General features: G+C 39.8%; 1 protein-coding gene across 6 annotated transcripts in view; it reads right to left on the reverse strand.

Annotated features, from left to right (window-relative positions):
- The window catches only part of LOC119561792 (DEAD-box helicase Dbp80), a 140,464-nt gene that overhangs the window by 51,122 nt on the left and 74,790 nt on the right, over positions 1-14,552 (reverse strand). For all 6 annotated transcript variants that reach the window (XM_037875272.1, XM_037875271.1, XM_037875276.1 and 3 more), the window contains one exon: positions 1,352-1,487. In XM_037875272.1, the coding sequence (XP_037731200.1) occupies positions 1,352-1,487 (136 nt within the window). The remainder of the gene's footprint in view (positions 1-1,351; positions 1,488-14,552) is intronic.

Here is a 14,552-nt window from a genome sequence, read left to right on the forward strand (position 1 = left end):
GGACCAAAGGGAAATGGAGATAAGCAAGCAGCAAAGCGAGATTGAAATGCGCCACCTATCGGCGGTAGACAGATTTAAGCGTTATGGACGTTAGGGTGGGCGTGGCAAATTTTTTTTGGGTCAATCGATAGGTATTGACGAGACCAATACAGTTCAGTTAAAATTTTGTATCTAGCTTGAAAATTGTGGGCCACAGGCTTGGGCGGTTTGTGGGCGTTAGAGTGGGCGTGGCATATTCGCGTAACAAACTTGCGCTGCGCACAAGGCTACGGAATCTAAATTTGAGATCCCAATTCTCTATCCTAGTTTCCGAGATATCCACGTTCATATGTACGATTTTTTTAAGTTTGTGGGCGGTTTGTGGGCGTAAAAGTGGGCGTGGAAAATATTTTTTTGGGTCTATCGATAGGTATTGATGAGAACAATACATTTCCGTTAAAATTTTTAATCTAGCATAAAAACTGTAGGAGCCACAGTTTTGGGCGGTTTGTGGGCGTAAGAGTGGGCGTGGCACCCTACTGAAGTAAACTTGCGCTGCGTAAGAAGCTCAGGAATCTGCACGCCAAATCTCAATAGCCTAGCTCTCATAGTTTCCAAGATCTCAGCGTTCATCCAGACAGACAGACGGACAGACGGACAGACGGACATGGCTAGATCGACTCGGCTAGTGATCCTGATCAAGAATATATATACTTTATGGGGTCGGAAACGCTTCCTTCTGCCTGTTACATACTTTCCGATAAATCTAGTATACCCTTTTACTCTACGAGTAACGGGTATAATAAAAATACAATTTTTACAAAATCTTTAAAAATGTGGGCGCTGGAGAGATTTTAGCGTTAAGGGCATTTGTGGGCGTAAGAGTGGGCGTGGCACCCGGATGAATTAGAGCTGCGCAAGGATCTCTAGAAACTGCATGCCTTAACTAACAATCTGACTTTTATTGTTTCCGAGATCTTAGCATTCATGCGGACAGATAGACGGACATGGCTAGTTCGAATAGGCTAGTGATCCTGATCAAGAATATATATAATGTATGGGGTCGGAAACGCTTCCTTCGAACTTTTTTATTCTTTTCGACGAATCGAATATACTCTACGAGTAACCGGTATAAATATGTGCAACTAAGTTAAAAATGTAAATAAATTTTATTTCGACATTGGTCAGCGCAGTAACGGGTATCTGATACTCAGGGCAGTCGATTTAAGCATTATACTTGATTTATTTTGCAAATATTGTTTTACTGCTGTCCATAAACTCATATATACACAGATGATATACAACTAGATTTTGGGGTCAGGACAAATGAGCTAAAAGTTTGTATCAAGCGGACTTATTACTATATACTTACATGGCAAAATATAATGGCTTGCCCAATGCTTATGCATCCGTAGATATTTTGTATTGCATTATATTTGTTATCCTCATTTTTGCATTTGACATAATATTGTTTTATATTATCCAGGGATTCTTCCTCTCTCATTAACCTGCAAAATACGTCATTATTAAAGGGATAGATTTATACATAATTTAATAAATCTAAATATAAATAACTGGCTTTTCTGCAGCGACTTCCTCCGCGTTTGGGAAACGGTTTTGATGACCATAAAATAATTAAAAAATTTCAAAATATTACAAAAAAACAAGAAAGGAAGTTAACTTCGGCAAGCCGAAGTTTGTGTACCCTTGCATTTATAATTATTAAATTAAAAAATGATATTCCCAATAGTATTAGATAATATGTCAAATGTTTTTTGACGAAGCTACATTTTGTTTCATATTATTTTGCCACCAATTTTCCGATCGTTCCTTTGGCAGCTATATGATATAGTCGTCCGATTTTGATAAAATTAAATACGATATTTGAGCTAATTAAAAAATGTTATTTCCAAGCGTAGGAGGTTATATGTTATGGAACACCGAAGCTATAATCTGTTTCATTTTATTTTCCCACCAATTTTGCGATCGTTCCTATGGCAGCTATATGACATAGTCGTCCGATTTTGATAAAATTTAATTCGAAATTCAGAACTAATTAAAAAATGTTATTTCCAAGCGTAGGAGGTTAAATGTTAAAAAACACCGAATTTGTTTCATATTATTTTCCCACCAATTTTCCGATCGTTCCTATGGCAGTAATATGATATAGTCGTCCGATCTTAATAAAATTAAATTCGAAATTCAGAACTAATTAAAAAATGTTATTTCCAAGCGTATGAGGTTAAATGCTAAAAAATACCGAATCTATAATTTGTTTCATATTATTTTCCCACCAATTTGTCGATCGTTTCTATGGCAGCTATATGATTTAGTCGTCCGATTTTTATAAAATTTAATTCGAAATTCAGAACTAATTAAGAAATGTTATTTCCAAGCTTAGGAGGTTATATGCTAAAAATCACCAAAGATATAATTTTTTTACATTTTTTTTCCGATTATTCCTATGGGAGCTATAAGATATAGTTGTCCGATCCGGCTGGTTCCGACTTATATACTGCCTGCAAAAGATATACGACTTTTGGGAAAGTTTCAGCCCGATAGCTTTAAAACTGAGAGACTAGTTTGCGTAGAAACGGACGGACAGACGGGCATGGCTAGATCGACTCGTCTAGTGATGCTGATCAAGAATATATAAACTTTATGGGGAAACGTCTCCTTCACTGCGTTGCAAACTTCTGACTGAAATCATAATACCCTCTATTGGGAACAAATTCTTTAACGACCAATTCATCATTATGCCAAATACTTTTAGAATTTAATACATTAAATACTTCAGGAGAAGCATATATTTTAAATGAAGATATCTCACTGAGATGTTTTGAGATGGGAATTCCTGGTGTATAAATTCCAAAATATCTGCACATGTGGTTTCAGGGGTAAAACGAGACACAAATAATTGCTTCTTATATGGAAAAAGTCCACGAAAAACTAACACGCAGATCAATATGGTCTTTTACTCTGCCAACAAATCCAGTGCATTTCGGATGTATGACTATGTTGCAGAGACGACAGTAAATAAAAACGTCATTAGGTGACGATCCAAGCTGACAATCTTTTTTGGAACAAGAGAGCCATTTTTATAGTTGTTTTAAATATATAAATTTGAAAGATAAATAAAACAGTTATTTAAAAGAATCAAAAGATTTATAAATACCTCACTTAGTAGTATATAAAAGTTTAAGAGCGCATAGAGACTGCGAGAGCGAGAGAGTGGCTATCGATTGAGCGCGGCTTACGAAACAAAAACAAAATACAAGGTGGGTTCCAAAGTAAACAGGACTTTAAAAAAAAAGACAGAACAAATAGTTTTTTCGCAAAATCAATTTATTTTATTCAAAATAGTTTCCTTCTGCTTTAATACAGCGTTTTGCACGGTCGAAAAGCATGTCGAACGAGTGCCCGGTATGGCCGCCAGTATGCCGGTGCAAGCCTTTTGAATGGCCTCTACGTCTGCATAACGCTTTCCTTTCATCGGCAAATGCATTTTCCCGAAAAGGTAGAAGTCGCACGGTGCCATATCAGGTGAATACGGGGAGTGGTTGACGGTTAAAATGTGATTTTTGGTCAAATAGTCGGACACAAGCGTCGATCGATGAGACGGCGCATTATCTTGCAACAAACGCCAACTTCCATCTTCGCGATATTCGGGCCGAACACGTCGAATACGGCGCACCAAACGCTTCAAAACTCCAAGGTAGAATACCGCATAAACGTTTTGGCCGGGTGGAACAAATTCTTTGTGGACAATACCCTTGGAATCATAAAAACAAATCAGCATTGTCTTCACTTTTGACTTCTCCAGGCTCGATTTTTTGGGTTTCGGTTCGTCCGTCATTTATGTCCTCACGACCACTTTGAAAACGTTGAAACCACTAGTGCACTCTGCTACGGGATAGGCAATCATCGCCATAAACTTGTTTCATCAATTGAAACGTTTCGGTAAAAGTTTTACCAATTTTAAAACAAAATTTAATGTTGGCTCTTTGTTCGAAGCTCATTTTCGCACCGATGACAAAAACATACTGACACTTAAAACGCAATAACCTCACTTCCAATAGATGAAATGTCATGAAATTTTTACTGGAAGGCGATAAGCAGATTCTAACGCACCAGTTGACATATAGATGGCGCCACTAGAGGGCGCTAGATTCAAAAAGTTCAAAGTGTAAACATCTAATTTTTAAACTTTTTTCCTCGACTTGGAAACCTAAATTTTTTTTAGCAAAAAGTTTCTTCAAACAAAAATAATAGTAACTGCAAAAAGAATTTTTCAAAAATCATTTCGCTCATATTTTTTTTAATTTTTTGAAAATGCTTAGAAACATGCATTTGAGACATATTTTTCTCTTTTTCATACAACCTTTTTCCGACATTGTCACCTTCAAAAAATCATAAAAAATATAAGCAAAATTATTTTTGAAAAATTCTTTTTGCAGTTACTATTATTTTTGTTTGAAGAAACTTTTTGCATCAAAAAATTTAAGTTTTCAAGTCGAGGAAAAAAGTTCAAAAAGGACATTTTCACACAAATTCGTCCTTTTCAATAAGTACTGAATGGGTTAAGAAATGTGTTGTATCATTCAAACGGCATTTAAATTACCTTTCCATTGATGCCAAAGTTAACAAGATGTAAGTTCAAATTGTGAGTATATTTAACTTAACCACCCTTGTATATTCTTGATCAGGATCACTAGCCGAGTCGATCTAGCAATGTCCGTCTGCCCGTCTGTCTGTCCGTCCGGATGAACGCTGAGATCTCGGAAACTATAAGAGCTAGGCTTTCGAGATTTGGCATACAGGTTCCTGAGCTTCTTACGCAGTGATAGTTTGTTTCAGCAGAGTGCCACGCCCACTCTAACGCCCACAAACCGCCCAAAACTGTGGCTCCTACAGTTTTGATGCTAGAATAAATATTTTAACTGAAATGTATTGCTCTCGTCAATACCTATCGACCCAAAAGTTTGCCACGCCCCCTTTAACGCCCACAAACCGCCCACAAAATTCAAAAAATATGAACGTGGATATCTCGGAAACTATCAAAAATAGAGAAATGGGATCTTAGATTGAGATTCCGTAGCCTTGTACGCAGCGCAAGTTTGCCACGCGAATATGCCACGCCCACTCTAACGCCCACAAGCCGCACAAACCTGTGGCGTCCACAATTTCCATGCTAGATACAAAATTTTAACTGAAATGAATTGGTCTCGTCAATACCTATCGATTGATCAAAAAAAATTTCTCACGCCCACTCTAACGCCCATAACGCTTAAATCTGTCTACCGCCGATAGGTGGCGCATTTCAATCTCGCTTTGCTGCTTGCATATCTCCATTTCCCTTTGGTCCCTTTAGCTGAGTAACGGGTATCTGATAGTCGAGGTACTCGACTATAGCGTTCTTCCTTGTTTACATTTATAAACATCATGTCTGAACGATCAGAAAACTTAAAAAGACGTGTTAAGTCTACTGAAGGATTATTCATCGATCTAATCTAAGTGCTCAAAATAAACGTATCAAAAACGGAACTATATTTTTAGACAACGAAAGTTGGGAGAAGATTTAAGAAAAATTATAACTCAAGATATTAATCTTCTACTCACTAAAATTTCAAGCTTAGAAAATAAAATTGAATTTTATAATAAGAGGGCAGACAGCGCTGACCAAACTTTACCAAAATTCTGGAAAAAATTTAAAAGCATTGAGGTATATATATTTAAATATGTAAAAAAAAACGATTTAATTTTTATCTCTGGCAAATACTGTTCGCTAGGAAGGTACATAGAACAAATAAAGGCAGGGAAAACATAGATCAACTAAGACTAAAGCACATAAGCTAAGATTTTAATTTATAATACACGGATAGAAGTTGAGGAACAAATTAAATTATATAGGGTGTTATAATTATTAGAAAGAGCGCGAAAGGGCTCGTGCTGACTAAAATTAGATGTACATCGTGCCAAGTTAATAGGATAGTAGTTTTCCATTAGTCTAACAGGAACATTGCAAGTTAGGCGGCTCAACAGAATCAATATCGCCTCTAATAAGATTATTCATAAAAAAAAAATAGTACCAAGCATAGTTCTACGATTTACTAGACCAGGCAAATTAATTAATAGCAATCTACTCGAGTAAGAAGGCATCCTGACGTTTTGATCCCAGTTCAAGCCACGTAAGCCAAAAAGAAGAAATTGTTTCTGTACGGACTCTATACGGTCAATGTGCACTTGATACTGAGGGCTCCAAACGGAAGAACAGTATTCCAAATTAGGACGGACAAGGGAGGTAAATAATAATTTGGTAGTGTATGGACCATCGAATTTTTTGGGCCAACGCTTTATAAACCCAAGAACACTCATAGCTTTTTTAACAGTAGAGATTATGTGGGAGTCAAATTTAAGTTTTGGATACAGGAGAACACCTAAATCGTTAACTGAGTATATTCGGCCCAGGGATATGTTCTGAAGAGAGTAACTCATGAACGCTGGTGTACCCCTATAGAAAGTCATAACGTTGCATTTAAGGCAGTTCAAATTTAAAAGGTTGTACTCACACCTATCTATTAATGTCTGACTGCAAGCAGAAACCAGACTCGATATTATTAAATGATAAACAAAGCTTAACATTATCAGCATACATTAGTACACGAGAGTGAGTTACGATGGAGGGAAGATCATTTATAAACAGAGTGAACAGCAAAGGGCCTAAATGACTGCCCTGGGGCACTCCAGATGTCACGTATATCATCTTACGTATCATCTACCATTTAAATAACTTGAAATCGAAGTTAACAGATTATTCGAAAACCCGAGCTGATCTAATTTGTATAAAATAAGAGAGTGGCTTACAGAGTCAAAGGCTTAACTAAAATCTGTATATATAAAGTGTGTCTGCAATTTTTTGTTAAATCCATCTATTACAAAAGATGTCAATTCGAGCAGGTTAGTGGTGGTCGATCTTCGCTTAACAAAACCATGTTGACACGGTGACATCAAAGAGGAGGACAAATGTTGCAAATGAGAGGTAATAATGCGTTCAAATGTTTTAGGAATTGCAGACAATTTGGAGATTCCTCTTTAGTTCTGGACATACACCTTCGCGCAGTTTTTGTGGAGTGAATCATTCCAGATAGTAGGAAAAACAGATAATGAGATAGACAAATGAAAAAGTTTAAGAACGGATTTAAAGATGGTTCAGGCACAAAACTTAAGCACACACCCAGGGAGTCCATCTGGACCAGGAGAATAGGTTGGCGATATACTTTCTAAATCACTTAAGAGGGAACTTTCGCTAATTACAGGAGAAAATATTCAATTTGCCATATTTAAGTTATTAGGGTATTTAGTATTAGACCAAGGAACGGAACTATAAGTAGTTTGGAATAGATTAGCAAATAAATTAGCAATTTCGGGATCCGTAGATGCCTCAATTGAGTTTAATCGTACCGATGAAGGCAATGCTGAAGACTTTTGCTTAGCATTAACAAAGTTATAAAGCTGCCTCGGATCCTTTGAAAATGTAAATATTTTTAAATACACGGAATAGCAATGACTGCTGAGAACATTAAAATAAGTCCGAGCCACCACATATAATGAAAAATCGGATGGCTTACCCCACTTTGTGTACTTTTTAGTGTTTGTTATAAGGTTTCTAGGTCTTTGCAGCGCAGTGGTAAACCAAGAAGGACCAATGGATGACGACTATCAGGAACGCATTCATTAAAATAAAAGTTTAGGACACTATAAAATAGTTCAGTAGCTCTTTCAATATCCAAGCAATTATATAAATTTGTCCAATTATATTGGAAAATCATGTATCATCATCATATATTTAGTGAATTATAAAGCTTACTTGCTGTGTTAATAATTCTAACAGACGATCAACAAAGTCATGGACAGATAAAGGGGTAGAGACAAGTGGGGCAATGGATAATAAAAAAATATATTTTTTAACATATTATATAATTCTAAAAGATTGAAAACAACCATTACCATGCGTACGAATTATAGAAACTAAAATAGGTAAACCTAAAGCTCAATAAATGTCAGAGAGATTAAAGTCACCCAAAACAATCGAAGATCCCTGTCGGAATGATGGGATAGAACCGTTTTTATTGCAGAAAATGGTGCTCATAAATTATTAAATCAAGTCCAGGTGGAATATAAGAACTGGTTACAGAAATAGATAAGGGTAGCAAGAAAACTTTAACAATAACAAATTTAATGTCGTTGGAATTATGAGAGTAATGTCAGAGTTGATGTAACGGCAGAGTCTGACTAGCGGAACCAGGGCCTCCTCCAAGGCCTCGACCTTGAACTCTTTAAATTCAGCAACTACGTTCATAAGCTTTTTCACGTATAGCGATCATTGGTCAGCGCTACGTAGTCATCCAAGTCACGGCTTATTTCAACGCAAGAGGCACATGTCCACGAGAGCCCGACGCGCAAATCAATAAAATCCTTTACTTTACTTTTAGGATGTATGACTATAGGTGACGCCAAACTGACAATCTTCCTTAGAACAGACAAGAGTCTTTTTAAATTATATTTTAAATTTATAAATTAAAAAGTTTTAAACTTGAAATTAAAAAATGTTATAAATATATTTATTATAGGTTACAAAAAAGAAAACGAACTGCAAAGAAAATTATGAACACTTTGGACAATTGCATAATAGGATCAAAAACAAAAATGTAAACACACATAAGTAAAAGAGCGCGATATAACTGCAAAGCGAGAGAACACAAGTGAAGAACTTTGCTATCAACTAAGCGTGGCTTGCGAAACACAAACAAAGTACGCAACAGTTATGTATAAAAAGCAACGGACACAAAAAGCAATTGAAACGTATGCACAACAGAGTACAATTACAATAACATATGCACAGGTTAAGGTCCAATTAAAATATCTTGTTAAATTGCCAATACTAAAAAAAACAATTAACAAAAAATACCGATTAAAAAAGCAAACGCGGCGGTTAAGCTAGGCTTGGTTAAAAAACAAGCCACCAGTACCACAGATATCAATAATAAATTCAAAAAAATCACGGAGCACAAGTTAAACACAGCTGGTCCCAAGCCACTTTATAATTTTAAAACGTCGATTAACAGGAAAGAAAACTTACTTCGGCATTATGTTACATTTAAATTAACTACTACTACAATTTTGACGTTATTATTTTATTCGTTGTTCTGAAATAATAAAATAAATCATTATGAGCTAAAGAAAGTAAGATATTCGTTTTTTCATGTGTGGACCACATAATTCCAGGTATGTTAAAGTCTCCCAGAACTACAAGATGGTCTATTTTAGACAGCTTTTTTGAGACTGCCTGTATAGCAAAAAAATGATTTAAATACTCCGGGAACTCAGATGCAGGCGAAATGTACGCCCAGGTGTTATATATATAAAACTACCAGGGATCAACAGCTATTGAATTCCTCAACACGTATCTCTTCCGACTTCAGGGTGGAGTCCACGGCAATTAAGACTCCACCTCCTCGCCTGGACGGTCGATCATGCCTATAAATGGTGTTCCTACCAGGAAAAATCTCGAGGGCAGAGTGGGGGTGCCGTGTGCAAAAGGAAATAAAAGACTTTGGATTCTGCCGTGGACTTTGGACCAGGAGAAGAAGTTCGGAGTTTCAGCAGCGGGACGGAAGCAGGTGGAATATAAGAACTGGTTACAGAAATAGATAAGGGTAGCAAGAAAACTTTAACAATAACAAATTTAATGTCGTTGGAATTATGAGAGTAATGTCAGAGTTGATGTAACGGCAGAGTCTGACTAGCGGAACCAGGGCCTCCTCCAAGGCCTCGACCTTGAACTCTTTAAATTCAGCAACTACGTTCATAAGCTTTTTCACGTATAGCGATCATTGGTCAGCGCTACGTAGTCATCCAAGTCACGGCTTATTTCAACGCAAGAGGCACATGTCCACGAGAGCCCGACGCGCAAATCAATAAAATCCTTTACTTTACTTTTAGGATGTATGACTATAGGTGACGCCAAACTGACAATCTTCCTTAGAACAGACAAGAGTCTTTTTAAATTATATTTTAAATTTATAAATTAAAAAGTTTTAAACTTGAAATTAAAAAATGTTATAAATATATTTATTATAGGTTACAAAAAAGAAAACGAACTGCAAAGAAAATTATGAACACTTTGGACAATTGCATAATAGGATCAAAAACAAAAATGTAAACACACATAAGTAAAAGAGCGCGATATAACTGCAAAGCGAGAGAACACAAGTGAAGAACTTTGCTATCAACTAAGCGTGGCTTGCGAAACACAAACAAAGTACGCAACAGTTATGTATAAAAAGCAACGGACACAAAAAGCAATTGAAACGTATGCACAACAGAGTACAATTACAATAACATATGCACAGGTTAAGGTCCAATTAAAATATCTTGTTAAATTGCCAATACTAAAAAAAACAATTAACAAAAAATACCGATTAAAAAAGCAAACGCGGCGGTTAAGCTAGGCTTGGTTAAAAAACAAGCCACCAGTACCACAGATATCAATAATAAATTCAAAAAAATCACGGAGCACAAGTTAAACACAGCTGGTCCCAAGCCACTTTATAATTTTAAAACGTCGATTAACAGGAAAGAAAACTTACTTCGGCATTATGTTACATTTAAATTAACTACTACTACAATTTTGACGTTATTATTTTATTCGTTGTTCTGAAATAATAAAATAAATCATTATGAGCTAAAGAAAGTAAGATATTCGTTTTTTCATGTGTGGACCACATAATTCCAGGTATGTTAAAGTCTCCCAGAACTACAAGATGGTCTATTTTAGACAGCTTTTTTGAGACTGCCTGTATAGCAAAAAAATGATTTAAATACTCCGGGAACTCAGATGCAGGCGAAATGTACGCCCAGGTGTTATATATATAAAACTACCAGGGATCAACAGCTATTGAATTCCTCAACACGTATCTCTTCCGACTTCAGGGTGGAGTCCACGGCAATTAAGACTCCACCTCCTCGCCTGGACGGTCGATCATGCCTATAAATGGTGTTCCTACCAGGAAAAATCTCGAGGGCAGAGTGGGGGAGCCGTGTGCAAAAGGAAATAAAAGACTTTGGATTCTGCCGTGGACTTTGGACCAGGAGAAGAAGTTCGGAGTTTCAGCAGCGGGACGGCGCGCCTGCGTGCCACATGCCACAGGAGCATCTAGGACAAAGAAGCCAAAAAAAGTTCCGTGGACTTTGGACCTGAAGTCACCATGCTAACCAGCAGGGTAGTGCACCCCACTATGGGATCGGCCCACTCGACCAGGAATGTCAGTAGAGGAACCCCACAAGGGGGCGTACTCTCACCTCTTCTATGGGTTTTAGTGGTCAACAAACTGCTATCACTTCTAGAAGAGGCGGGCACAAAAGTGGTAGCCTACGCGGATGACGTGGTTATCCTACTGCAGGGAAAATTCCCGCAAACCCTTTGTAATCTAATGGAGACAGCCCTATCCACCCTTTCCCGGTGGACGGCTGGCTGTGGACTGGGAGTTAACCCGGAAAAGACCGAACTAGTTCTCTTTACAAGGAAGTACAAGGTACCAATTCTAGTTCCCCCAAAACTACACCAAACGCGCCTAACCTTTAGCAACCAAGCAAATTACCTAGGTGTCATCCTTGACAAAAAGCTCCTCTGGACTGATAACATCCTAGATCGCACACGCAAAGCGGCCATAGCCCTCTTCGCTTGTAAAAAAGCCATAGGGAGGAAGTGGGGTTTCTCCCCCATGATAGTTCACTGGCTATATACTGCAATAGTCAGGCCCATTCTCCTCTACGGAAACATCGTTTGGTGGCCTTCTCTAGATAAGAACTGCAACCTCCGGATCCTTCACAAGATCCAAAGGAGCGCAGAGCTCTGCATCAGTGGGGCGCTGCGCACTACCGCCACTGAGGAACTAAACACAATTCTCGATCTCCAACCCCTGGACCTACTTGCCAAAAGCTGGGCATCTGCAACAGCGCTGAGGCTCCGTGAAGCAGCGGCATGGACAACGGGCTCCACGGGTCACTTCAATATCCTATCAAAACATTCACCCCTACCACGTTATACAGACTACGTCCCACCCATAGTCAACTTCGAAAGAAGATACAAAATTTATATACCCACCCGTTCAGACTGGGACAACCTCCCACATCAATTCGTAAACGCCGTCAACATATACACGGACGGCTCCAAGCTTAACTCCCAAACAGGTGGGGGAGTCTTTTCCCCCGAACTAGACATAAAAGTCTCATTCCGCCTACCAGACCACTGTAGTGTTTTCCAAGCGGAAGTGATGGCAATTCAGGAAGCCACTACCCACCTGAACACGTCTGTACATCAAGACATAGATATCTTCATCTTCTCGGATAGTCAAGCTGCCCTCAGGGCCCTCGACTCCTACACAACGAGCTCAAAAACAATCTCTGAATGCCGCAAATCTCTTAACGAGATGGCCACTCATCTGAGTATCAACCTCATCTGGGTGCCTGGACACCGCAACATTGAGGGCAACTGCATAGCAGACGAGCTAGCAAGACAGGGGACAACCGCCGATATCCTTCGCGATAAGGACACGGTAGGGATGCCCATGGCTACCTGCAAGCTCCATCTCAGGCAGAGATTGTATACTCTTTCCAACAACCGTTGGAACTCAATCTCAACATGCCACAATTCTAGACTCACATGGCCAAACTACAACACGAAAAGAACAAAAACTCTCCTACAATGTAGCAGGGAGGACATCTCCACTCTCCTAAATGCCCTCACGGGCCACTGTCTTATAGGGACTCATGCGATAAGGCTGGGTCTAAGTAACCACGACTTCTGGCGCAGCTGCAAAGAGATAGACGAAGAGGAGAGCATCGAACACCTCCTATGCTTCTGCCCAGCGCATAACCTAAAGCGCTTTCAAACCCTAGGTAGCTACACACTTCCGAACCTTGCGGCCATTCAGGACGTAAGCATTCAAGAACTACTATGTTTCTTGAGAAGAACAGAATACTTCGCGAAGGCAGAAAACCCATGAGCTAGGGAAACGGATCTTTCAGAGATCATATGGTATCACAAGGGGCCCATTGTGGCCTAAGTGAGGGGACTAATATTTAGTCTCCAACCACTCCTACCTAACCTAACCTAACCTGGACCTGAAGTGGAGAGTACCAGCGGGCAACGCGCAAATAGGAAATTAGGCTTCCCGGATGCCCTGAATAAGGCCGAAGAGCGCTGAGAGCTAGGTAAGTCGATCACGAGAAGTCAATCCGTCAAGATCCGTCAGTTATCAAAGTCAAAGTACCAAGTCAACCAGCAGCACGTGAACACCAAGACAACGACAATTAGGCGAGTCGTCGGAAGCTGCGCCATGGGAAGCCTACAAGGAACGAGATCGCTACGTCGAAACGTATGGAATTGAAACGTCAGGAATATCCGAATTGAGACACAGGTAGATGCGGTTCAGAGGGCATCACACGGCTAAGTCAAGGTGGTTTGTTTCCTACTTTTTCGCGACCACACCCTGGCACATCACCCAACGGGTCCGTCAGAGTAGAACAATAGAGTCTTGGGCTGAGGAACCGTGAGCCTTGCCTAATTGAGCAGGTCCTCGAGGGAAGGACGAGCGGTCGATCGATTTGCGGTTCTAAGAGGCGTTGTCCTGGAGAGCCCAGCGGTTTCCGGCGAAGTCCCAGAACAGCAACTGACCGAAGCCTCGATTGCCAGAGAACCACACTACCAGCCAGGAATGGTGAGCAGTTGACCGGTTCAGGCATTAAAGAGGATTTGTCCTGGAGAAGCCCAGCGATTTAGCAAGCCAAGTCCCGGAACGGCGAACGGTCAAGATCTCAAAAACCATGATACATTCAGCCCCGCTACAAGCACGATAAGGAGCAGGGAGGGGACATCGCCATCAATAAGTAGCACAGGAACGGCACGGACGACAAGCCATATGGTGAGGCTAGGGTGGAACGTTCGTCTACACTAGGCGTAGAGCGAAGTGAACTGCTAGGCAGCTAGGAACAGAGGGATAGGTGGTAGATGTTTCGAAAGGCGTTGTCTTGGAAAGCGAGGCACCTGTTTACCCTAATCTGAGAACGGTTACGCTTCCCTAAGCCCTCACGGCCGATTTATCTGCGAGTACAAGACGAGACAAGCGACCTCGGGTCAACACGTCGGCGAGCGGGCAGAGGCGAGGACCACCAGGAGCATCTCGAGATACAGGACAGAGCAAAGAGTCTGCGATCACCGAGTCAACGCGTTGATGAGTCAAGACGAGAATCACCAGCAGCCACTGGAGTCAGCGCGTGGCGACACCGAGACCATCCGAGCCACCTACCCGCTGTAATAAGTTAACCCAAAATAAATCCACTTTAAACCTTTGAATTCTGTGCTTTCTCACTGATCTACGGGGGACGATCACACAATCTACTGAGCTAGTTGCACGAATCTCGTTGAGAGCAGACCAATAAAATCAGTTTGTTACAGTACGCACCACGTGAAGACCGTTGCTTTGTATCCGAGCCTTTCAAACGAAAATAAA

The sequence above is a fragment of the Drosophila subpulchrella genome, unplaced genomic scaffold (assembly GCF_014743375.2).
Source record: "Drosophila subpulchrella strain 33 F10 #4 breed RU33 unplaced genomic scaffold, RU_Dsub_v1.1 Primary Assembly Seq37, whole genome shotgun sequence".
NCBI classification, from domain to species: Eukaryota; Metazoa; Arthropoda; class Insecta; order Diptera; family Drosophilidae; genus Drosophila; species Drosophila subpulchrella.